The sequence below is a fragment of the Lepisma saccharinum genome, chromosome 2 (genome assembly GCF_977018435.1).
Source record: "Lepisma saccharinum chromosome 2, izLepSacc3.1, whole genome shotgun sequence".
In the NCBI taxonomy this organism is placed as follows: Eukaryota; Metazoa; Arthropoda; class Insecta; order Zygentoma; family Lepismatidae; genus Lepisma; species Lepisma saccharinum.
This window is the reverse complement of record NC_139230.1, coordinates 95,478,116-95,503,035: the sequence shown is the minus strand read 5'-3', so window position 1 is coordinate 95,503,035 and position 24,920 is coordinate 95,478,116. Positions and strand designations below refer to the sequence as shown.

The 24,920-nt window shown below is 35.4% G+C and overlaps 1 protein-coding gene across 2 annotated transcripts in view; it reads left to right on the top strand.

Moving 5' to 3' along the window:
- The window catches only part of LOC145984103 (DNA excision repair protein ERCC-6-like 2), a 206,071-nt gene that overhangs the window by 53,361 nt on the left and 127,790 nt on the right, over positions 1–24,920 (top strand). For both annotated transcript variants that reach the window (XM_083117522.1, XM_083117521.1), the window contains exon 3: positions 12,551–12,716. In XM_083117522.1, coding sequence (XP_082973648.1) covers positions 12,551–12,716 — 166 coding nt within the window. The remainder of the gene's footprint in view (positions 1–12,550; positions 12,717–24,920) is intronic.

The following is a 24,920-nucleotide window of genomic DNA, read 5'->3' as shown; positions in this document are numbered from 1 at the left end:
GGAAAACAAAAACTTACAATATCATTTGATGGACATGAAGTTCAAATAGACATTTTTGTGATTAATAACATTCAAGCAGATATGTTTTAAGGAGTTCCGTTCCTGTGTGACTACAAGGCTAATGTGGACTTTCAATCCAATCAGGTAATACTTCGCCTCGATGAATCATCCGTGTCTGAGAATATAGTTTTTAACATGGGTGTGAATGAGCAAAGGAAGGCTGTGCACCACGTTCACTACATCAAGTGGATGGCTAGCATGGAAGATTTGAAGTGCAAGGTCGATGAAAGTCTTACTTTGAGTTTTTTCAGAACAGACTGAACTGGTAGAGTTTATTTTAAAATATCAACCAACGTTTTCTGACAGACCAGGAACGGTCAAGGGACTGGAGTGTGAAATAAATTTAATTCATCAAATTCCTGTATTTCCAAAGCTTTGTCCGATTCCCATCGCTACATCGTACTGCACTCAACAAAGAATTAGGACAGTGGAAAGAGTGGGGAGTTATTCAAGAAATATTTTATTGCACCTTTATTGTCATAGAAATCACAAATTGTGGTCTAATTTCATCACTGATATTGTTTTGGCTCTTAAACAATGCAATCTTATGACCAATCAAGGATTGGCCATACATTCCCAAATACAAGAAAAACACCACACTACTCCATTCAAGTGCAAGGCTCAGTGCTACCATGCCAAAATGACATGGGAAGCATTTTGTTTGGTATCAATATTAGCGGAAATTAAGATTAATGCCTGAAAACCCTAGTAAACAGCCTAAAATCAAGTTAATGCTGCAGTCCATAACAAAATAAGTTATCATCAACATGCCAAAGCCATTTTGCATACATAAACACCATGTGCTATAAGTTGTTTATCAGACAAATTTCTATTTACTTACGTATTTTCAAGAGAACATTTGTCTAGGTTCAGAATAACCACCTTTTCCTGAAAATACCATTTATTTACTCCAGCTAGCATAACTGTGTGTAAGAAACCTCAAAAACCGATGTTTTTTTTTTTTAATAAAAACAATCGAGAGCTGAAAAACTCCATCCTAGTCTGACACCTGGTGGCCAGACTGGGAACTGCTTGATACAAGCTACCCATAACTTGAGTCAGCCAATGGGAACCATCCCAGGCCATGACGTCAAGTCCAGATGGCAAACTTCCTGTATTACAGTATGTAACATTATTTTTCGTACACATGGATTTTCAAAGAAAATACTTTAATATCTGAAAGGAAACTCTTTTGAAATTGTTTCTTTACAATTCAGTAACTATTTGGTCTAGGAATTAATTCGTGCGGTTGTTACGCACACATTGAAGCTGTAGTTCAAACACAAAATACATAAATACCTTAAGAAAAATATTGTCCATCGCGAGCCACCACTTTCGCCCATCTGTCAGGCAAGTTACGGATTCCGTGGCGAAAGAAGTCTTCATCCTTTGAAGCGATCCAGTCAGAGACCCATTTTTCGATATCTTCTGAAGAAGTGAACCAAATCGTTATTCATGCAATCCGACATTTTCAAAATAGTTTTTGACTGGTTTTACGACACGTGGGCGAGCATTATCATGTTGAAAAATAAGTTTATCATGTCTGTTCTCCCATTCTGGTCGTTTCCTGGCCAGAGCTTGCTTCAAACGCATTAATTGTCATTGATAACATTCTGCATTAATAGTTTCACCCGGTTGCAGCAGCTCATAGTACACCACACCTTTCATATCCCACCATATGCACAGCATAACCTTTGCACAGTGAATATCGTTTCGGTTGTGATGGACCTGGTTCACCTGGCTTCTCCCAGGCCTTTTTTCGTTTCGGGTTCTCGTAATGGATCCACTTCTCATCGCCAGTAACAATGCGATGCAAAAACCCCTTTCTTTTCTGTCTTTGAAGCAGCAATTCGCAAATGGTTTTTCGTCTTTCAACGTCTCTGTCTTTCAATTCATATGGAACCCAATGTGACATCTTTTGAATCATTCCCATGGCTTTGAGGCATTTGGAAACTGTTGTTTGATCAACGCCTAATGCTTCTGCAAGTTCTTCCTGCGTTTGACACGAATCCTGATCGGGCAATGCTCTCAATTCTTCGTCTTCAAATTTTTTTGGCTGTCCAGGTCGCTCTTGGTCTTCCAGGCCGAAATCACCACTTCTAAACCGTGCAAACCACTTCTGACATGTTCGCTCAGCTAGCGCATGGTCACCATACACTTCCACCAAAATACGATGACTTTCGGTAGCACTTTTCTGCATGTTAAAGTAATGAAGCAGAACACCCCGCAAAAACACTTTATCTGGCACGAACTGCACCATGTTCAGTTGACTACAAAATGCTGTTGTTGACACGTCAATCAACTGCCCTATACTACGAACGATGCGCCCTGACAGGAGTTTTCAACGCATGTGTGGATACACGGAACTGTGGGACGATACGCTCATTACACCATCTCTTGTCCAGGCGCACAAATTAATTCCTAGACCAAATAATATCATTAGGAACATAAAACCTTACCCAAATTCTGTATAACCAAGGACAATAATAAATTAAATGAAACTGAAAGAGAAAAATGCCACTTTTTGTACAACTTTTCTATTTGTATACTTAATAATATAAAAGAAAAAAGTATATTCAGAGCAAATTGACTGACATTTCTAATACTTTGATCATGGACGTCCGCAGGATTTTTTCCAGGGAGGGACAAGTATGGTATTTTTTTTCTGGGGGTGGGGGCCAAACAAGGCACATTTTCTCCAATAATAGTGTTGTTCCCTCAAAAAACATAGCTTAAATTTGAATTTATCATATTCATGCAATAATTAACACGCATATTTGTGGCTGAAATGAAATTATATGTGTGAAATATATAATTTTTGGTTTACTTTCATTTACAGTTTTCAACTCTTGTTTGGACTTGATGCCTGCTTTATGGAGTCACCTCTTCAAAATTGCCCATAAATGCTCAATGAGATTTAAGTCTGGACTTTGAGCTGGTATTTGTAGTAGTTTGGGCACATTCCATATTAGTCAATTCATATTAACTCGCACCATATGCTTACTGTCATTGTCTTGTTGGAATCTGTAGATAGGCGGCATGTCCATTTTTTGGACACTCTGCTTTACATTGTTCTTCAATATGTCCAAATAGACATATGCATCCATGATACCATCAATAAACTGGATGGTACCAACACCTTTGGACGACATATAGCCCCAAATCATTAATGACCCACTACCATGTTTAACTGTTGGAACTGTGTTAATGTGATCATTGTCTATATTTGATTTTCTCCAGACCCTATTTATCCCATCTGACCCATATATATTAATCTTGGGACTCATCTGACCATATGACACTATCCTTAAATTCCTGGTCCTTGTGGATGTGCTCTTTCGCAAATGAAAGTCTATTCCTGCGATTCACCTTATTTACATACGGCCTCTTTCGTGGTATTCTGCCATGATATCCATGCTTCCACAAGGCACGTTGGACAGTTTGATCAGACATCATCTTGCTAGCAACATTTTCTACTAACGGTCGAAACTGAGAAACACTTAGTCGGGGATTTTCTTGCAATCTTTTTAAAATAAAGCGTTCATCACGTTTATTCAACACACTCTCTTTTGGTTTTCTCGGCACATTCTGTGTTGAACCTTCCTCTCTAAATTTGTTTACTATGTATTGAACTGTGCAGTGTGATTTATTGACTGCTTGTCCAATTTTTCTTAACGAATAACCTCTAAGGGCCGAAGTTATAATAACATCCTTCAGATCGGAACTAAGTTCCTTCACCTTGCCCATTTCGAACACGCTGATAGATAGACGATAGGCCTACAACAATACCTATGCCAGCATTCAGCTTGACGGGGAGCACGCCTGCATGTTTAAACTTGTTACGAAGTTGCAAACTGCATGAAATCGGCCGAATAGCGGTGGCGCTGTATACGAGGAAGATTGAAACTCTTGCCTGTACGAATAACAATGTTGCATGAAACAGCATGTTTTTCTCTTTTCACACATTTCCAGGTACATATGAAAATGATTATATTTACTAGTAGATATGACATTTTTTCCTCGGAAATTCTATGTGTACGAATAACAATGTTACATACTGTACATGTGTAGAAAGCCATCTTGGACTCTATTCTGTACCAGCTTGTGACCCGTGAAGGTCGTGACCAAGAAACGTGCTATGTTAAATTCTCTGGAAATTAATGTTAATGAAGGTTTCACCAACAATTGTCAATAAAAATGTATGTTCAAAGTGTATAAACAGAGCATATAATTTGTGTGAAAAGAGAAAAACACGCTGTTTCATGCAACATAGTTATTTGTACAGGCAAGAGTTTCAATCTTCCTCGCATACAGCTAATCAGTGGTGATTTATTCATTCTAGTTTTTGGACTTTTAAAAATAACAGTGGTTAAATGTCCAAAAACTAGAATGAAGTGCTATGTTAAAGCTACGCGAGTGAACACAATGGCCCGGATATCACATAGGACTACCGTAACAGTGATATAGAGTCCCTCAAAGGCCTAGTATGGGCTTACAGGACAGATAACAGTGAGAAAAGTTATCTAAGTCAGGAATCGGGACTCGGGCATGTGAAAAAGGAGTAAAATAGGAAAATGTGAACTTTTCATTCCCCGAACTTTTCGCGTTTGGTCACGTAGCTGTGTAGGCTGAACAATACGATGCATAGTGATTGGAATCCACCTCAATCTAAGGGTGGAACAAGCATCTAACATCATCAGTACCACCAATAGTCTGGAGAGGCTCCAGGAAGCTTAGGATCTTGTGTATTTGTATTTGTAAATTCTGTTCCCCCCCCCCAAATGAGCCATCATCGTTTGAAAGTGTGTGAGTGCATAACAAAGGGCCCAGGTCAGGTAAAACGTGTTAGTGTTCATGCCTAGGACGATATCCGGAAATTTTAAGTAGAATGTGTCATCTTATCTAAATGCTGTGTGTGTGAAAGTATACATAAATGTTTGTTTTTCCTGTGCTATTTCAAGATACTTGCCCTAATGGCCAATAAATTTGTAATTTCAACGAACTGCATTTGATTTTCATCCCTGAGTGTGTAATTCTGCTAGTGTTCCTCCACTACCATTTAAATTTAGGCTGAAAGTTCCTCTAGAGACCAGTGAGTCTTCTTCAGAACACTCCCATGTAGCACACAAAGGTTGGGCCAACGTTGGTAAATGGTTACAAATTTTTTGTGCCAACGGTTGGCGAACTGTTGGTGATGTCCGCCTTGCCATCAATCTCCCAACCAACTATTTCCCAACGTTGGCCCAACTACAATGGAAAAACTTTGCCAACCATCTCCCAACCAAATCAATTTCCCAACGTTGGCCCAACTACAATGGAAAAACTTTGCCAACCATCTCCCAACCAAACCTATTTCCCAACGTTGGCCCAACTACAATGGAAAAACTTTGCCAACAATCTTCCAACCAAATCTATTTCCCAGCATTGGGCTAATACAGTGGAAAAACTTCCCAACCATTAATACTCAAACCAAAAACCAACATGCCAATGTTAATACTTTTGGCAAGTTTCTTTATAATATTAATAAATATTTTACAAACAATTGCATCATTTCTTGTATGTATAAAAATTTATTAAGATTATATTATTAAGACATTTTCAAACACTGGAGAAGAATACAAGGAATGATAAAAAAACTTATGTATTTATCATTATAAAAGTAAAACATTTCTTAGCGGAGCTAATAAGCAAAACGAATTTTACATATACTATAATTACCGTCATACATTACAAAAAAAGTAGCAAGATGCTATTGTATTTATTGAAAGAAAAAAGGTGCAAGAGGTTGACAATTTAGGTGTCAAAGAACACAATGTCATTTCAATAGAATAGCTTATTATTACAAAATGGAATACATCCAAATGCTGATGTGTCAGCGAAATCTGCTGTAAGAATATACGAATATACTTTTTATGTAAATAACTTGAGGATACAATAACTCTGTTCTTACATTCTTTTAACTTAAACATAAACAATCTACTGCTTGGAAGAGGTGAAGTGAAAATGTCCAATTTGTTTATGAAAATGTTCAATTTAAATTATATGTACAAACCATCATTACTACAATCCTTTTCAATGGAGTTTACAACAACAACATCACCCACCATCTTTCATTAAGAAGCAATCATGAGGTGAGGTTGTTCCCACAATACAATTCTCATTTTCATTCAAAAGTATAGATTTGATACAGTCAAATGAACTTGTAGTCTGAACAACAGAAGCACTTTGAATTATGTCTGTAGATCCTAAAACAGAAGGGACTTCATGAAATTCACTCATTATAATTTCTGCAGCTTTAGAAATGACTCGTCTCTCATATCTTGCTGAAAAACTATCACCAGTCTTTACTTGTTTACTTATTTCTTGATGTTCCTGCAGTTGCCTTTTCCTTTCTACATTGCTCCCGGCTGCCATTTCTATCATTGACAAAGCGGAACCAGCTTTGTATCACTGAGTGTATTTCATAATCTGATGCATTTGTTGTACATGAATTCCTTCGAACTGAAACTAGAAACAATTCAAACTGTTAGATCCATGGATGAACTCAAATGTAACATACCATATGATATGTGTACTTGGGCCTATCTTTAGTATGAGGATTAAACTTATTCCCTGTCCCATGAAAGGAAACTAATATTCACATATTATCCATGTGGGGTGACATTAATCCTTCACATCTAGACAGTTACTTATACTATATGCATGGATGTCCACAGGATTTTTTCCAGGGAGGGGCAAGGAAGGTTTTTTTTTCCCAGGGTAGGGGGCAAACAAGGCACATTTTCCCCAAAAAATAGTGTTGTTTCCTAAAAACAAATTGCTCAAATTTGAATTTATGGTGTTCATGCAACAATTAACAGATATTTTTGTGGCTAAAATGAAATTATATGTGTGAAATACATAATTTTTGGTTGACTCATTTTCCGGGGGGGGGGGGGGGGGGCATGCACCCCATCCGGACGCCCATGACTATATGGTAGGGAAAGGAATTACAGAGATTTGCCACAATATTCATTTCGTGTGAGTCATGTAAAACTGCAGGGAAGAAACTGCATGGCTAGCCTGGCCTCATCTGAGATCTAACTCACTACCTTCTGAATATAAAGTGAAAGCTCAACTAAATGAGCCAGGCTTGCTGAAATGTGACAAATGAGTTTGCACTTATGAACACTGTTCTAGTAAAAGCAGAATACTTCAGTGTTACATGAAATAATATTAGTTTTTCCTATTAAGTAAATAAGACAGCTGAAGTAAAAAAATATATATACCAAAAACAATGGTAAAATTAAACAACAAATAAGTTTTTTTTAAAATAAAAATGTATCTTCTCAGAATACATTTTTGAAATGTCCTTATTAGAGGATTTTTAAAGACTTATGTAAAAGAATGCTTACTGTTAATACTAAATGTTCCAAAACTTTCCATCATGTACATTATTTGGATTTTACATCAGCAAGTAATGGCCCTACAGCCAAATTTAGTTACCAATTGAAAAAAGAAAAAAAGAACAGCCTTCTAACTTACTTGGTACAAGTTCCAATAATTTCAAATGTCGGAGAGGTATTTTGTTGTGTTCTCCAGTCCAGTTATGACTTGCTGCCAATGCATTAGAAAATATTTTATCCAGAATTCTTCACTCAATTTGCTGTAGGTTTTTGCCTCCAATGAAATTCATGTATGATTCCTACAACGAAACATTAATTCAATCAAGAAGCACTGACTGCACTGTGGGCGATACAAGGTACACATTTTATCGTAAAATTTCAATCTCCGGGAAACGTATTTCTTCAATTTTACAGAACGGAACTGAGTTTCTGTACACTTTTGAAAGGTCATGGAAGTGTTTTCTTCCATCGTTCAATTTATTTGGCCGGTAAATCATGTATTTTTCTAGATTAATGTTTGTCTCTCTGATGCACGAAAGCTGTTGCCTCTATTTCCTTCCACTACATAAACCAGATGTTGTGAGCATTTCATGACGTAACCCCCGGTCAGTGTTTCCAACCACACATATTTGTAACTATGTTAACGTTACATAACCTATGTAAATCTGCATCTTAATGTACATGGTTTTTGAATATGTTAACTTAACAAAGTTAATGTAACGTAACTAATGTAACCCTTTTTTTAACTATGTTAACCTAACCTACCGTAACTAAGATAACCCTTCTTTTAACTAGGGAAGTAGTTATTTTTTGGTTAGGAAGGTTGGAAACACTGCATACCCACTGACGATAGACAACGTTAGTCAAGATTTGCCCACCATATTGTGTGTAACGCAAGCAAAGAAGGAACGAACAATAATTACTCGATATGTGCAAAATTGAAATTATTTTCGTCAAAAAAGCAAAATCCCACCTTAAAGAATCTTTAGCAATGCATAATAGGTAAGTACAAATGTGAAAAATAACAAAATAAACGAATTTGAGACGTCTCCCGGAGATCGAAATTTTTATGAAAACTGAAATACTTCAATTTGCATGATTTTTACAGTGAAACTTATATTGAAGTAAAAGAAGCACATGGAGTTTAGAATGTAATTGATCTCTCTTAAATTACAACATACCACTTTGAGCTACAGTCAATTATGCTGAAAATGTTAACTGCTCGATTAACACACACAAAAAAAGTTTGACATTAATGATTTCACTCACGGAAATATGTCAACTTACCATCTGCTTCATGTGCTCAGGAGAAGAAAGTAACCACTCTTCCACCCTCTGAATGTCATCCTCTGTTTGACAAGGAAGCTTTAGATTTTCAGGCAAGGGCTGATTTGAGGATATCAATGTTGGATTCAAATTTTCCAAAATAAGCTTCTGATTTTCATGTATTTCTAACAGTCTATTCTCAATTTTTGCCCGATGACGTGAAATAACAGATAAACTACTCCCATGAAACTGGCAATTTGCAATTCTCGTCTGACCCAGATGTAGATTGTAGAGCCGAAGTTGCTTTGCCTTCACCTAGAATGAAGATGCCAGTAAAAGTAAAAGATCAATCTCTTGCAATCAGTACACTATACATATTACAAATTGAAACAGGAAAATAGCTACAGTGTGTCGTTGTACAGTTACAAACATGTTAGTGTATCTTCCAGTACTAGTTTACTATCCTTCGGACAGATTTCTTCATTTCTACAGAAGAAACTACTTACCATAATAAGTTCCTGTAGTATTGTCTAACATCTGGAAGGTGTTTTGTGTGATGTGGGAATGTTTCATAGCGGAAATTCAACCATTGATGCACGAACCATTTCCGGTAAGGTTAGGTTAGGTAGAGTCACAATAGGTTACAATAGTTACAAATTGGTTTCGAAAAAAATATGCGTAGCCCCACACAACATTCTCGCATAGCCCCACAAACCATTTGCGGAAACGTACGTTCTTCAGTTACAAAAACACTTTTTTTTAAAAAAAAAAATGATCAAAAAAACGTGAATACACATTAAAAAATGATTCGCGAAGCAGATAGGTAAGTAGAAATGTCAATAATTGACGAAACTCAGAAGTTATGGGTGTCCGAAGGATAATAAACATTTACCCAACTCTGCAATAGGTGTTAGCAGAAGTAAATCGAAATCAAACCATGTAAAAATTACATTCATAACACGATGAAATCACAATAAAACAAAAGGAACTTGAGCAACTGGCAACTGGAAAGATACGAAAAATACTCTTTCAACATTCTTCGTTGAGGTTGTGTGATTCAGAGTCTCTCTCGAAAAAATCGTCGATGTTTCTCATAATGCATAACAAGGAAATAATTTATAATTTCAATTGCAATTAAGAGACCCACAAAAATTGAATTTTTGGTCCCCAAGAAAAGAAAACTGGCACATGTTCGATCTATTACATCCCGATTTCATGGTGATACTCTCACCAATTTTTGGTCGTAGGTTCCTAGACATGTTTAATAATGAAATCCGGGAGAAAATGTTGATACATACAATGCTATTTTGTAAATTCTTAAAAATCTAACCGTTACCAAAAACTGCCTCGGAATGCATAACTTTTATAACTATGTAAATATGAATAACTCTGTAAGTAAATTATAACATTATTTTTCATTCTCTGTACTATTATCGAACTAAATCAGTGTGTCACTTACCTTTCTCAACGTCGTCTTCAGTAAAAAAAACATTTAACTCGTCAGTCATCACATATCCTTATCCACTTTGGCCGCCATCACAAAGTCACAATCGACTTTCAAACACACATCGATTATATGTATTTCGATATAAATCGTTAAGTAAAATTATTATTTTAAAAAAATTCTCCGGAGGATGAACAAATCAAAGAGCACACCATCGTTTTTACGTCTATATTTAACTAAATTCATTGAGAATGTTCTTTGCTATACTTTCCGGCAACAACCCGAGGTTCGTTTTGTCCTGAAAGAATTTCGTTCTTCATTTGGTTGCCCTAAGCTTTACATTGTAGCGCAATAGAAATTGAATTCGCACTATTCGTTCACATTAGGTAAGTGCGGGACAGAAAATTTCTGGTCGGGATGGGTAAAATTCACCATTTTCCTAGTAAATCGGAAAATTTTCGGGACGAGAAAAATTTTATTTTTCCCGACACTTCATAAAACTCGAATTTTACACGCTATTTCCAGTGATTGTTTTTAGAGGTGTGTGCGGGACAGCATTTTTTGGGTCGGGACGGGGTCGGAAATTTTTTAAATTCCGACATTCTCGACGGGAAGTCGTGAAATTTTCGGGACGGAAAATGTTCAAGCTCTGGAAATATCTAATTCTACACGTCATTTTCACTTTAAGTGATTGCTTTTGCACATTTTTTAACGTTAAACAGAATTTATTTCTCACTGTAGGGTCTTGCTGATTGACAGGGGGAATTTTACTCCCTCTTTCTCGTTTGGCATAACGTCACTGGCCACTGTACCAAACCTTGAATGCAATGTTGGGCCAACCTACAATATGGGCGTAATTGACAACCATGTCTGCCAACAATGTGAATCATTGGCCCAACGTAAGATATTCGTTGGCTAGAACTACCAACCACTTCCCAACCATGCCGACAATCACCCAACGTTGGCCCAACAATGTGTGCTACATGGGCTCGCTGATAATCTGGGAACACCACACATCACACGTGGGGGATGTGAGGCTGCGTAGAGTAGCTTGGGAGGTATATTTTTAGGTTCCTTTGCATTCTAGTGGTTATTGAAGATAAGTAGATAGCCAAACTGATCAAACCAACTTCAAAACCTAGAAGTATAGCTCACAAGTCAACTGACCCTTGCCCTACAACTCACAAATGGCTACATTTTCACCTAAAGGATGGAAATTCAATTGTTGTTTTGTTCTTTTCATTATTCAATACTGTTGAACAAAAGGAATTCATTATTCTGTTAAATCTTGCGTCAAAATGCAAGGAGAACGAACTGACTGTAAGGAAGAAATCTATTTATTTTTCTTCGAAGCAAGAACACACATTTTCTGTAAAAAACCTGTAACAATGAATGCAGCTTGCACCTGTAATCTTTTGTAAATATTTGAATGTTTTCTTTTAGTTTTTCTTGGTAGTGAAGCACAATTTGTAACAATGCTTAAATGGTGATTTTTTCTCGTGTTTGGCTATTGTTGTCAAAGAACCGACAACTATTTCCTTTGTAATTGTTTTCTGTGGTTGTTGAGCCGCTTGTCTTTACGAATCTTATATGTTTCCAATGTAAATTAAAAGAAGATTTTGACTGTGAAAGAGAAACATGAATTACGTATTGCAGACTCAATATGAAGCTCTGTGCACACATGTAAATTCTTTTGCAATCTTATTTTGTAACAATGCTATGAGTTAATACAACAAGATATTTAAAGACTCAAAACTGTTTGTGTACAGAATGGAATTACACTAACTTTTGATTGTTATCTTCATAATCTGTATACTCTGAATATAAAACCACCTGACAGAATAGATCTGAGTGATTATGATAACAAGAAGTAGTTGAAAGATGTAACTAAAATTTTGTGCATGCTAAATTTCATCGATGTGGGGAATGTTTTGTGTGATGCTGCAACTGTTGAGTCCATTCAATTTATAATACCTTTAGAAATGGAAATATACTAACACATTGTGTTTTGTCTTTTATATATGGAATTCATTGCAAAATGTTGTGTCATTTTGGTGTTAAATAAATAATGTTAGATTATGTGGTGCATATGTTTTATATCAACTCCACACCTCAAGTGCAATCTGCGTGTGCTTGAATATACAACAGTTCTCAGCCTGGAAGATTAAAGATTTGAATCCAGGAAAGACCATTTTAAAGTCTTTGTTAATACTATCTCAGTATTTAATTGTGATATGTGTTGATGCACTAGGAATCATAACTCAAACTTTTGCATACATGTATTGCAAAATGGGTTACATACTTTCACTCTGTTCCCATAAATACAATTATCTGTGCTGCCATCTGCTCTTTATTCAAAACCTCTATTTTTAACATGTTTTCTCTCATTTTTCAGGTACCAGCGACAATCAACCAATATCTTCGAGATTACCAGAGGGATGGAGTTAGATTCATGTTCAAGCATTTTGCTAAATGTAAAGGAGCCATCTTGGGTGATGATATGGGACTAGGAAAAACGATTCAGGCTATTGCATTCATTTCAGCCATCATCAGATTAGAAGGTTAGACAACTAATTACAATATTCAAAGAATTAGTAGATATTATGCATTGACTCAAGGTAATTCATTTTTGTCATTACTGGGACATTCCATGCCAAACAATCCAATGGTGGTTGCATGACCATTTTAGAAAAATTTCATTTTTAGTACATAAGTTTGTACATGTTTCTAGATATCAAAACCAATGTTCAAAAAAAAAAAATTGTCTTTAGTTCTCCTGGGGCAGCCATTTTTCCAACATGGCGCATGGCTTTTTTTGCTCATGTAGCAGTATACAGAAACCTTAATATCTCAAAAACCATTAAAGCTAGAGACCTGAAACAAAATTCATTTTGTAGCTAATGAAGTATACTTCCTATGATATTCAGGTATGTTTTGCTTGAAAATGAATCGTAAGTACGAAAAGTATGGTGGAAAATGGGGTAACAATAGTTAAAAAATTGCATTTTTAAGTCCAATTTTTTTAATGAATGGGTTTAGTCTAAGGCTTGATTTTTTTTCATGTGTAGACCTACCTGCAGGGTGTCTGTAAATAAAATATCAGTCCTTAGAAATTCACCCCTTTTTTACAGCATGGGCTCAAACATGGCCGTTCATTGAATTTTGACAGTTTTCGGGGTTAAATATCTCAGATGGGTCTCCTTTAAAAATTCTGAAATTTGGCACATAGGAAGCCCTTTATGAACCTAACTCACAGTAAAAATCTCAACTTTTAGATTCAACTCGTTTTGGTCAATATGAGGTAACATATGTCACCTAATTTCTGACGTTGCAAAGTAAGGTTAAACTACATTCCATACTTAGAATAATGAAGTCTTTTGTTTTTCTCTTTTAAATTTGGGTTAAATAAAGGCTCAGAAAATATAGTAACATAAGCAGTGCTCGAAAAATTTTCTTCAAAGCTAGGTGCCAGCTCTGAAAATCAGGCACCAGGTAGCAATTGTGCATACTACAGTATGTTTCAAAAGTCGCGCAATCCAAACTTTGAAAGTGTATATCGTGAAAATCGTAAGAGATATTTACACCGTTTTTTCTGCACTAAACTAATCCTTTAGGCTATCACTGGGTTCATAAATTTATGTTAGCATTTATCTAAATAAATGCAATTACATTATTTTAAAATAAATGTTAATTTGCTTAAAAATCTGAGAACTGATTTTCAACAATAAATACCAACTCTTAAACAATTTGTGGGATCATTTGTTGGTGTTTGACTGGTTGTAAAACAGTTGCTTTGTGAGGTACAGCAGAAGCAGGGCATTTTTATTGCAAAACCTCTTGCACACGAGTGTAAGAATGAGTAGTAAAATACTCTTCAGCAATGTACCATACTGTTACCTACACACACTTCTCCAATGAATACACCATGCTGAATCAATTAGAAAAACAGGCACAGTAGAGGCGAATGTGAGCGAAGAGAATTCAATGTAACCAGGGGCAGGCTAGGATTCTCTCAAGATAATTTCGGCACAAAATCTTGATTTACGATTTTTCACGTAAATATATAGCCAGTACTTAGACACATGTTGCATGTACTGTCGACCTGCTGGTGTTGCCATATACGGAGATATGTCCCAAAATTGGCACTTTTCTCTCAACCCATAAAATCGCCAGTCAAAAATTCATCAAATGTTGCACATGACCAGTATTTGTCGCAAATGACAGACTGACATGGCATCAGTCATCAAATGTCTAATTAGGACCCTTCGATCATTTCTTACATATTTTCTTACTCAGAAGTTCATTTCTGGAAAAAATTGAATGCTGCTTTCAGTCAGTTATTAATTTATATAATTTTCTGTATGGAGTGAACTGAATTTTAAGCATTGAAAAATATCTCAATGGATGAGGCTTTATAATGCAGAAAACCCAGTGTAAATATCTGTTACGGTTTTCATGATATACATTTCCAAAGTTTGGGTTGTGCGACTTTTGAAACACTCTGTATATGATGCTGAGCATCACGGTATTCAGAACATCACTAAATTATTTGAGAAAGCAGGAAATTGGGTGTTGGGGGCAAAGGGTAAGAAATTGTTACTGACACTATGGAATTTTCACAACGTTGATAAAAGAAAAAAAATCATTTGCTAAATTACGCTCTACTGCAATTTGAACTTAGAATCATCAAAATTTCGTAAATATTACAGCAAAAGATCACAGTCGCCAGGATTTTTCGAGCCCTGAACATAAGGTTTTAATACTTGACTTACCATAAATTGAAATTACAAGGTATGACAATTGAAAATCTGCGAAATCTCATTGCAAAAGGTTTGATTTATTAGGTACCCACGACCAGTTGGTATTGTCAGCTCCAAAACTGAGCTTCCCCCATATTTTTATCAATGTAGCAGTACATGCAGCTTAAGATAGGCAGTGGTATGCCCAGAAATTTCGAAAGGGAGGGGGGGTTACATATACTTTTTTAGTATACAGCCCTGTTTTTGCCACATTATCCTGCCTTTGACGTAATTGTTTATAGAATACTAGGCCAAAGGTATTTGGTTATGACCCCCACAAACCCCTCCTTGGGCACTCCACTGAAAGTAGGCTATTTATTTTGGGAGTGTCAAAGCTGGTAGAATATATTATCTTTTGTTTCCTTTATTTTCCACTTTTTTTTTCTTCCAAGAAAATACATTCGTTGAAATAGATGTGAGTCACGCACAGCAGAAGATTCAGAGATGTTTTCATAGGATGTGAGGCAAGCCTGGAATTGATCTGTGCATGTACAATTTCTGCTGTCATTCTTTCTTTGCCTAATGTGCCGAGAGTAGTGACTTGTGAATGTTCGTTATCTGTTACAGGAAATGGAGTGTTCTGTAATATTCTTAACTGGAGAGGACTGTCATAAATACCCTTTTGGTAAGGTTCCCAAAGACCTAACTAATCTTAACAAAGTCATTGAAAATGATAACACTTCTTGGGTCAAGACTACAGGTGTATGGCTTAGAGACAATATCAAATACCATTAAATATAGCTTTTTATATGGTAAAGTATGTTGTGATCTTCAGAAGTACCACTTAAAGAAAAGGTTAAGTAAGGTAAGGTAAAAAAAGTGTCAAGAAAGCCTTATACCAGTTAAATCAATATGCCTGATATGTTGGAGTAAAAGTTTCATATGTGGAGAAAGTGACTCACTTAAATGCCAGAATTGAAATCATGTCTTTGTGCCAAGCCAAGGAAAACTAAAGGAAATGCATGAAGTCTGTTCTGTTTTTTATGCATCTCCTGTTTCAAAACTGAGGAGGCTGATTTTCAGAAAAACAATAAAGTGATCTTGCTTGAAAAACTATTCACATCCTACAAGGAGTGCAAAGGAAACTGGAAAGTTGCTTTTCACTAAGTATTAGAACTGAAGAAAAGGAAAGCAAGTGTGATAACACTGATAAACAATGAAATATTCCTTTAAATAAAACTAAGTGATCTTTATGTATTCAGATGTGCTGATAACGAATATCGCATCCGTTTTAGTGTATCACCTAAATTTTTTGCAGAACACCCACATTTTATAGTTTTATGGTTTCATGTCCCCGCACCCTGCTCCGCATCCGGCTTAACGTTTGGTTCCTAGCAAATGGATAACAACCTTTTAGCTACCTTGTGTGTTTATGACTGGAACTTAATATTTCGTGGAGGAAACATCTGGCAGTAGAGTAATTTCCTGTTTGTCTGTTAAAATTTGTTCTTTTCTGGGTTAGTCGAGTCTTAACTTCCTTTCCGATAACTTCATGAGTAGCCTTTGCAAGTATGTTTGTGTATGTTCGTGAAATTGTGAATGTAATATTGTGTATAGTGAAGTGAAGTGTAAGTTGTATTTTAACAAAATGATCAGAGCATTCATAATTGTTTTTTTTTTTTTTTTAAAGAAATATATTATAACTCAATTAATGAGTTCGCCATGTCACGCAAATGTGTGAATAACCTGAACTTGTTTTGTTATGTTTGAGGGGAATTTACTCCGAAGTCACAGAGAAATACTATCACTCCTATAGTGAAAAAAGCATATGAGTTGTATTTTGGAAGTAAAGAAGACGAGGGAAAAAGCTGGGCACCAGGTAAAATTTGTTGTAATTGTTCGCGAACTTTACGTGGTTGGCTTAATGGCACTCACAAATCAATGCCCTTCGGAAACCCTGTAATATGGACAGAACAGAAAGATCATACTACGGATTGTTACTTCTGTTTAACTAACATAGTGGGATATAGTTTTAAATCAAAACATTCTATATTTTATACTGATGTTCCTTCAGCCAAGAAACCTATGAGTCATGATTTTTATAACAATTCCTAAGCCTCCTAAAGAATGGACCGTGGATGAAACAGAACCAAGAAGTGCTTCTCCAGATGACGAACCTGGACCCTCATATTCAAACACCGATCCAAATTTTCCTGATCCAAATATACCTCACTTTATTTCCCAATCCGAACTAAATGATCTAGTCGGAGATCTTTCTAAAGTTCAATCGGAATTATTAGGTTCTCGTCTCCGAGGGTGGAATTTATTACAAGATGGTATTAGGTGTCATATCGGAAACGCCAACAATCACTGACACTTTTTTTTTTGTTAGTAATGAGTTAACTTACTGCAATGATGTAGAAGGCCTTCTGCAAGAACTTAGAATGAGTCACAACCCAAACGTGTGGAGACTATTTTTAGATTCATCTAAGAATAGTTTAAAAGTCGTATTGTTGCATAATGGGAATATATACCCATTAGTACCCCTTGCCTATTCTTCCACCATGAAGGAAACATATGAAAATATGGATACAATATTAAAAGTGGTAAATTATGAAAAATATGGTTGGCAGATATGCGGAGACCTCAAAATGATTGGTATACTGTTAGGCATGCAGTCTGGGTTTACAAAATTTTGTTGCTTTCTTTGCGAATGGGACAGCCGAGCAAAAGATACACATTTCAACATTGTGGATTGGCCCATACGAAAAAACTTAATTCCTGGAGAGAAGAGTGTTAGGAATCACCCTCTACTTGATACTTGAGAAAGACAAGATTTTGTTACCACCGTTGCATATAAAGTTAGGGCTGATGAAAAATTTTGTTAAGGCTTTGGATAAACACTGTGAGGGTTTTGGGTACTTGAGAAAAACATTTCCTAAACTCAGTGATAGTAAGTTAAAACAAGGCATATTTATTGGGCCGCAAATCCGTGAGATCATTCATGATGACAACTTTGTGGAATTCCTAACAGAAAAAGAGAAATGGTTAGCTTTCAGACAAGTATGCTGTAATTTTCTTGGAAATGTGAAAGCTGACAACTACAAGGAACTTGTTAAGAACTTGTTGAAGTGTTATCAGCGCATGGGGTGCAATGTGTCCTTGAAAAATTCACTTTTTACATTCGCATTTGGACTTTTCCCCCCTAACTTGGGCACGGTTAGTGACGAATGCTGCGAGAGATTTCACCAGGATATTTCTGTCATGGAGAAACGATATGCAGGAAAATCGGTACAGAACATGTTAGCAGACTACTGTTGGAACCTCAAGGAAGAGGTTTCTGGTGGCAGTTACAAACGGCAGAGTTCAAGAAAGAAATTTTGAAAATGTGAGTAAAAATGTGTTTTTTTTTCCTTTTTTTGCATGAAATTTCTTCATTGAACAGTCAAAATCGGTCCTATATATTTTTTAAATTTTTTTTATATTTCATAGTTATTCACTTCAATATATAAATCTTATTTCATGAGCAAATAAACAAAAATAATTTCAAATTTCGATGTATTATTACAAAGGGAATTAATTTTTTATTAAAAACAAAAAATGAAAATCCAGGGAAAACGATAGGTGATACAGCATTTCTACTTTCAGATTTGGATTCAGCGGGGTCAAATTATAAATAATCACCTATTTTCGTTCAAAGGAGCAAAAAAAAAGTTTGAATTTGTTCATCAGTGTAATCCTTTGCATGGCCAGTACAATCATATAATTGAAATTATAAGAAGAAAAACTAATGTTGAAAAAGTCAGAATCATCAGTTTGATTGCTACCACTTGGTCAAGAAAAAATATGTGATGAACTGAAGGTTTCTGATAAATTACTTAGGAACTTTGCCTGATTTAACAAAGAGAATGAATAGGAAACTGGAGCTGACAATACCAACTGGTCATGGGTACCTAATAAATCAAACCTTTTGCAATGAGATTTCACAGATTTTCAATTGTCATACCTTGTAATTTCAATTTATGGTAAGTCAAGTATTAAAACCTTATGTTACTATATTTTCTGAGCCTTTATTTAACCCAAATTTAAAAAAGAAAAACAAAAGACTTCATTATTCTAAGTATGGAATGTAGTTTAACCTTACTTTGCAACGTCAGAAATTAGGTGACATATGTTACCTCATATTGACCAAAACGAGTTGAATCTAAAAGTTGAGATTTTTACTGTGAGTTAGGTTCATGAAGGGCTTCCTTCCTATGTGCCAAATTTCAGAATTTTTAAAGGAGACCCATCTGAGATATTTAACCCCGAAAACTGTCAAAATTCAATGAACGGCCATGTTTGAGCCCATGCTGTAAAAAAGGGGTGAATTTCTAAGGACTGATATTTTATTTACAGACACCCTGCAGGTAGGTCTACACATGAAAAAAAATCAAGCCTTAGACTAAACCCATTCATTAAAAAAATTGGGCTTAAAAATGCAATTTTTTAACTATTGTTACCCCATTTTCCACCATACTTTTCGTACTTACGATTCATTTTCAAGCAAAACATACCTGAATATCATAGGAAGTATACTTCATTAGCTACAAAATGAATTTTGTTTCAGGTCTCTAGCTTTAATGGTTTTTGAGATATTAAGGTTTCTGTATACTGCTACATGAGCAAAAAAAGCCATGCGCCATGTTGGAAAAATGGCTGCCCCAGGAGAACTAAAGACAATTTTTTTTTTTGAACATTGGTTTTGATATCTAGAAACATGTACAAACCTATGTACTAAAAATGAAATTTTTCTAAAATGGTCATGGAACAATTTTTTAAAAAAAATTGGTTGATTTGACATGGAATGACCCTACTCTGTGTATCTTTCCTAAGTTAATGAATGAAGTCTCACCACCATATCGTAAGTCTGATGACATATCGATGTATCTCAGTTTTTTAAACTTTTCAGGAGAAGCAAAAAACGTTCTTGCACACACTTTGGTAGATAGTTGTGAGAATACTATTTGTTCCAAAGAAATTAAGTTTTGTCATAAAAGTGACTTATGCTTCTGCAGTAAAATAGTGTGGTTGAATGTTACAGTTGTTGCTTTACGTGCTTGTAATTTCATAATTTGTTGAGATACGTCGTTATGTCAGATCGTAATTGTTAATCACTCAGAAATATCTTTGACATACACCATGCAAATTAGTATCAAGTTGCAGCTGCACGATTTGACAAATATTTTCTTTAAATCAAAATGTGAACAAAATCATACAAATAATATTTAAGATGTTATTGTTTGTGAAGTTTATTTGTTTTTTCTTTTCTTTTCAAAGTGATTTGTTATTTTTATTTTCAAATTCTTTAGATTGACATTTTTTAAATATAATAGAAAAGTTACAAAACTTTTCGCTACGAAGTACAATTAAAAAAAAGTGCAAAATTACTTCATAACAATACCACAATATTGAGAGATAAATTGCCAATATTATATTAGCATCAAGAAAGAATCTTTTTGTGGAATAGAGTGACTTGAAACACGTTGCTCGATAACAGATCAAATCAGGGGTTCAAATTTGCATATTTTTTTTTTTTTTACAATCACTGTCGAACCATGGGAAAAGGACCAGCACACATTGACAATATCTCCACATACTTCTCGTGTGCTATTTTCACAGGTTCTTTGTTCAATGAAGGTTTCGTTCTTGCAGCTATCACCTTAAAATTATATCTCGTCACTACGATTTTTGCGGGATCTTCTTGCAGTAAACTTGTTTTCATGTGGATACTGTTTAGCTTGCTTCTCTGATTTCGTAGTTTACCTCACGAATATCTTTCCAATTAAACATAACACCATCATCAGTGTTCTTAAGCTGGAAAAGCCTCAGATCTTCAGCAAGTGCCTTAAAATCTAGAGAATCTTCCATCTGAATTTTGTGCACGATGTAAGGATGGTTTCTTTGTGCCAGTTGAATGACGGGTACAAGCTGAGATGGGACAATGATTTCTCCAAATTGCTTTAGCGATCTGGAGATGACACTGGGCAGAGTCTCCCTCATTTTGGCCATGATGTGGCTCAAAACATCTCAGCTAACTAACTCTCTAACCTTCTTAAACCCGAAGGTTTATGGCTGGAGCAACACATGCCTTCCATCTGTCCCTATCAAAAAGTAGCAAGATGAGGCAAAAAAATCTCAGCACAATTTATTTTATATTCTCGGCTGTTAATATTACATGCGTCAATGCAGCTACTATAATCATATTCTTGTTTTGGCCAACGCAACTGTAGCTGAAGTGATGTATTCATAGCCTTCATTATGTAACTTCTTACTCAACTGTTTTTTCCTCCTTTTCGAGAAGTCATAGTGGGGCCTTCTTTTGGTGAACCTTCGACATCAATTTTTTTTTAATTTGTTGCAATGTGGTCTGTAGTGATGGCAATGCTATCAGGTATTAAAGAATTGTCCTTCTGCACTTTGTTTACCTCACATTATGAATTGTCAATAAGCACCTGTTTTTTGTGAAATTTACAGCCACTATCTTGAACAAAATGATCCCAGCAAAGCAGGATGTGACACATGGAACATGAGGAGAAGACTGCATCTTTTACATCCTCTTGCTTCACAATATTGCAATTTCCCTGGCACATAATCGGGATCATCCAGACCACTGATATCTTCTTCCTTTCTGCAGGGCAGTAAAATTTTACAGATATTCCAGCTTCGATGTTGTTTTTCTTTCCAAACACATGTAGTTCTATTGATGGAATAATATTTCTTGAGCCATCTTCCCAGAGTAGTAAGATGTCCAACTTCTTCCTAAGGTGGCTGGTTGCAAAATAATTGGAGGCAAGTTGAAAGCTTTGAGAATTTTTTGACAATGTCGGATATTGCCTAATAGAGCTTACAAACAATGCTTATTTGATATATACCGGTAGCTTTGATGCTTCTTTGGAAAACTATTGTTGAATTGTGATATTTCTGACTTATGAACAGTCAAATATATTTCTTTATTAGGAAACATCTGCCATTCCTTCAACAAAAGGTATCAATGTTCATTTTACCTCTTGCTTTCATTATCCTTTGTCAGACTGTGCCGCTATTGTTAGATAGTGATTTTACCAATTTGTAAACATTGAAATATACATTACTTTCTTTTTATCCTTTTGTGCCTACTTTCTCCTATTGTCTCATTTTGCTACTGTAAACAAAACGAGATACGCCAACTTGTGATGCAGTTTAGGATTTACTTTATCTGACATAATGACGTAAGTCAAGATACGTTGCTATGTCGTACCAAATTCTTTAACAAATTGAGATACATCAAATTAAATAAAAATCCATAACTTCCTTATTAGTTTGATTTGAACTACGCCGCTCTGTCAGGTGATGTAAGGCACCGTGGAATCCCCACCATCTCCCCTCCCATCACCACCACCACAGGAGGCAATGCAATAATAAAAAAACAACAATTGGCAGGTTTTTCTTCCCCAGGAGAGAGAAGTTTCAGCAACTGACTCAAAGAGTGTGTGGACCAAAATGGGAGCCATTTGCAAGATGTTATTTTCTGCACTTGATGTTGGTGTAAATCATAATTTCCTTTTATCAATAATAATGGCATACATGTGGCTGTATAGCTAGCACATGAATAAAGACTAAAACTATTTTTATTTACTGTGTTATGTCATTTTAAAAATCATTAGGTTTTTCTGTCCCACCCTGTATATCAACACACTGATTCTCAGAATACGCAGTAATAAAATTCCGGATTATATTTCAATTTTTGATAGGTTTTTACTTTATTTGGATTATTGCATGTTGTGTTTTTTGTTTTGACAACTGGCATGTTTCGAAGCCACTTTCGATACTTTTAATGGTTTTCAGTTGTTTTTATCTTGAAAGAACTTCATTCTTGGCATGTATTGTAGTCAAGTGACTTGCTTTGGGGGCTTCTATTATTTATATTGCTGAACACACCTACAATTGAATATGTATATCTTTCAGATTTCAGATCACTATTAACATATCAGTAATTTGCTTGTCCATTAGAAAATCTCTCCAGTTTTGCATAGATCTGTGTACGACATTAAATTACCCTATGTGTACAGTTAAGAAACTGCGGTGTGCAACTCTAACACCAGATAAACTTGTGACACTGATTCCTGGAATTGTAGTGTTCAATTTTGCCACTACAGAGCTTCATTTGGTCTTGTGCTTAGCCATTCCCACCACATAACTGACACACCCAGTTGGCAAATCCATGGTTCCAAGTTCTCTTGCTCATTGATGGTAACAGACGAAGTCAATGTATATTTTTTATGTACGTTTGTGTATATGTGCCATTTGTCCGCATATTGAAATTGAATAACTGTTTTGTTGCAAATAGGCATTGGGTGTCAGAATAGTAAGTGAAACTACAGGGTGGGCCATAAGTCAGTTGTCACTAGCAATTGTTAGGCTTTGTTTTGCCTAGCATAGTGGAAGTCAGTTGTGAACTTGACTAGTGCGTATTACCCATAAGTCAGTCGACACTAGCAGTTATTGGAGTCTCGTGTGAGGTTCTGTGTGACATTGATTGTTTGTTGTGTGGTGGTTGTGTCTGTTGTTATTGCACCAAATGCATTTTTGACAACTGACTTATGGCCCACCCAGTATATTCTGCATGGGTGTATATGTCTTGACTTGCAAAATGTTGCCCCAAGGGTGACTTGTCTCAAGGCATAATTCAGTTGTTTATTTTTGTATGGCATTTCCAGAATAAATGAGTCTGTCTTGTTACCTTTTTCTTTCAAAAAACATGTAGCAGGGACATTTTCCTTTCTCTGCCTCAATTATGTAAATGTTGTGACCTTATTTTTCTTTTATTTAACTCCTAACGTTTGTGTTGATTTTTATTTTTTCTTTAATTATCAATTTTATTCCTCTTTTAAAGAACATGGAATTTGTTTATCAACTAGATTCAGAATATGTTGTTTGAGTTTTTCATATCTATATTTAATTCCACTTTTCTTTTCATCTCCACAAATTTATAACTTTCACAGTTTTTCTCTTAATTTTCTCCTAATCACGCAATGCAGTTGACTGATTTGGTATGTCTCGAATGTTAGTGTACTTTTAGATAGCCTTCATAGCATTTTTAAATATATAATATTGTATCTTCTTGAATAGTTATACTCCAAGAAAGAAAAAGGTACTTTAGTATTATATGGACTACCTCATTGCATTGCTCAAGTGATTTATTGCTTTGTGTAATTGTGTAATCAACATTCATTATGATAACTACCTAACCTAACCTTATCTAATCAAATACAGTGTTCCTATTACGTCCATAAGTGTTTCTTTTGCTTCCCCAGAAAACAGGTAGTCCATATAATACTAAAGTACCAAGAAAAATATGATTTGTTGATAAATTGTGTGCTCAGATGAATCAGTCATTACCGAGATGCTGTGCTATCAGCTTGGACAGTTTAAATTTTGCTTCTAGGCAATGAAGTTGTTTGTTGGACTTTGCCCTTAGTTGAAATTTAAGTTATCACATTTGGCATTTGGCTCAGCCATTTTAGAGCTAAGAGAGAACAATTCTTTGTGAAAACACTTAAAATAGTGAGCTCACCCACTAACTTGTTTGTGAACTGGATTTGTTGAAAATATTTCAAAACTTAGATTTGATTTTGATATGTAATTTTGAATCACTGCAATACATTTGAACTTGTACTTGATCTATAGTATATTGTACATTCATGGATTGTTCTAGGTAATTGCAATTGCATTATTTGCTCATAAGCATTCTCCATTTTCTGATGAGATAAATATTTGCAATTGGGCCATGGATGTGATTTGTAACTAGCTTTTATTTTTCCTTAGTAAAAGTGACTTGCAAATGCCAGGTGTCTATTTTGCTTTGTGCCAAAGAGTTGGAAATACTGTAGGGAAGTTTAATTGTTACATTCAGCGGAATGTAACAACACCTTCAAAAGAATTTGATTATTTTTGAAACAATTTGCACTTTTTGAGACCATGTATTATTCTACAGTTGTAATTTTG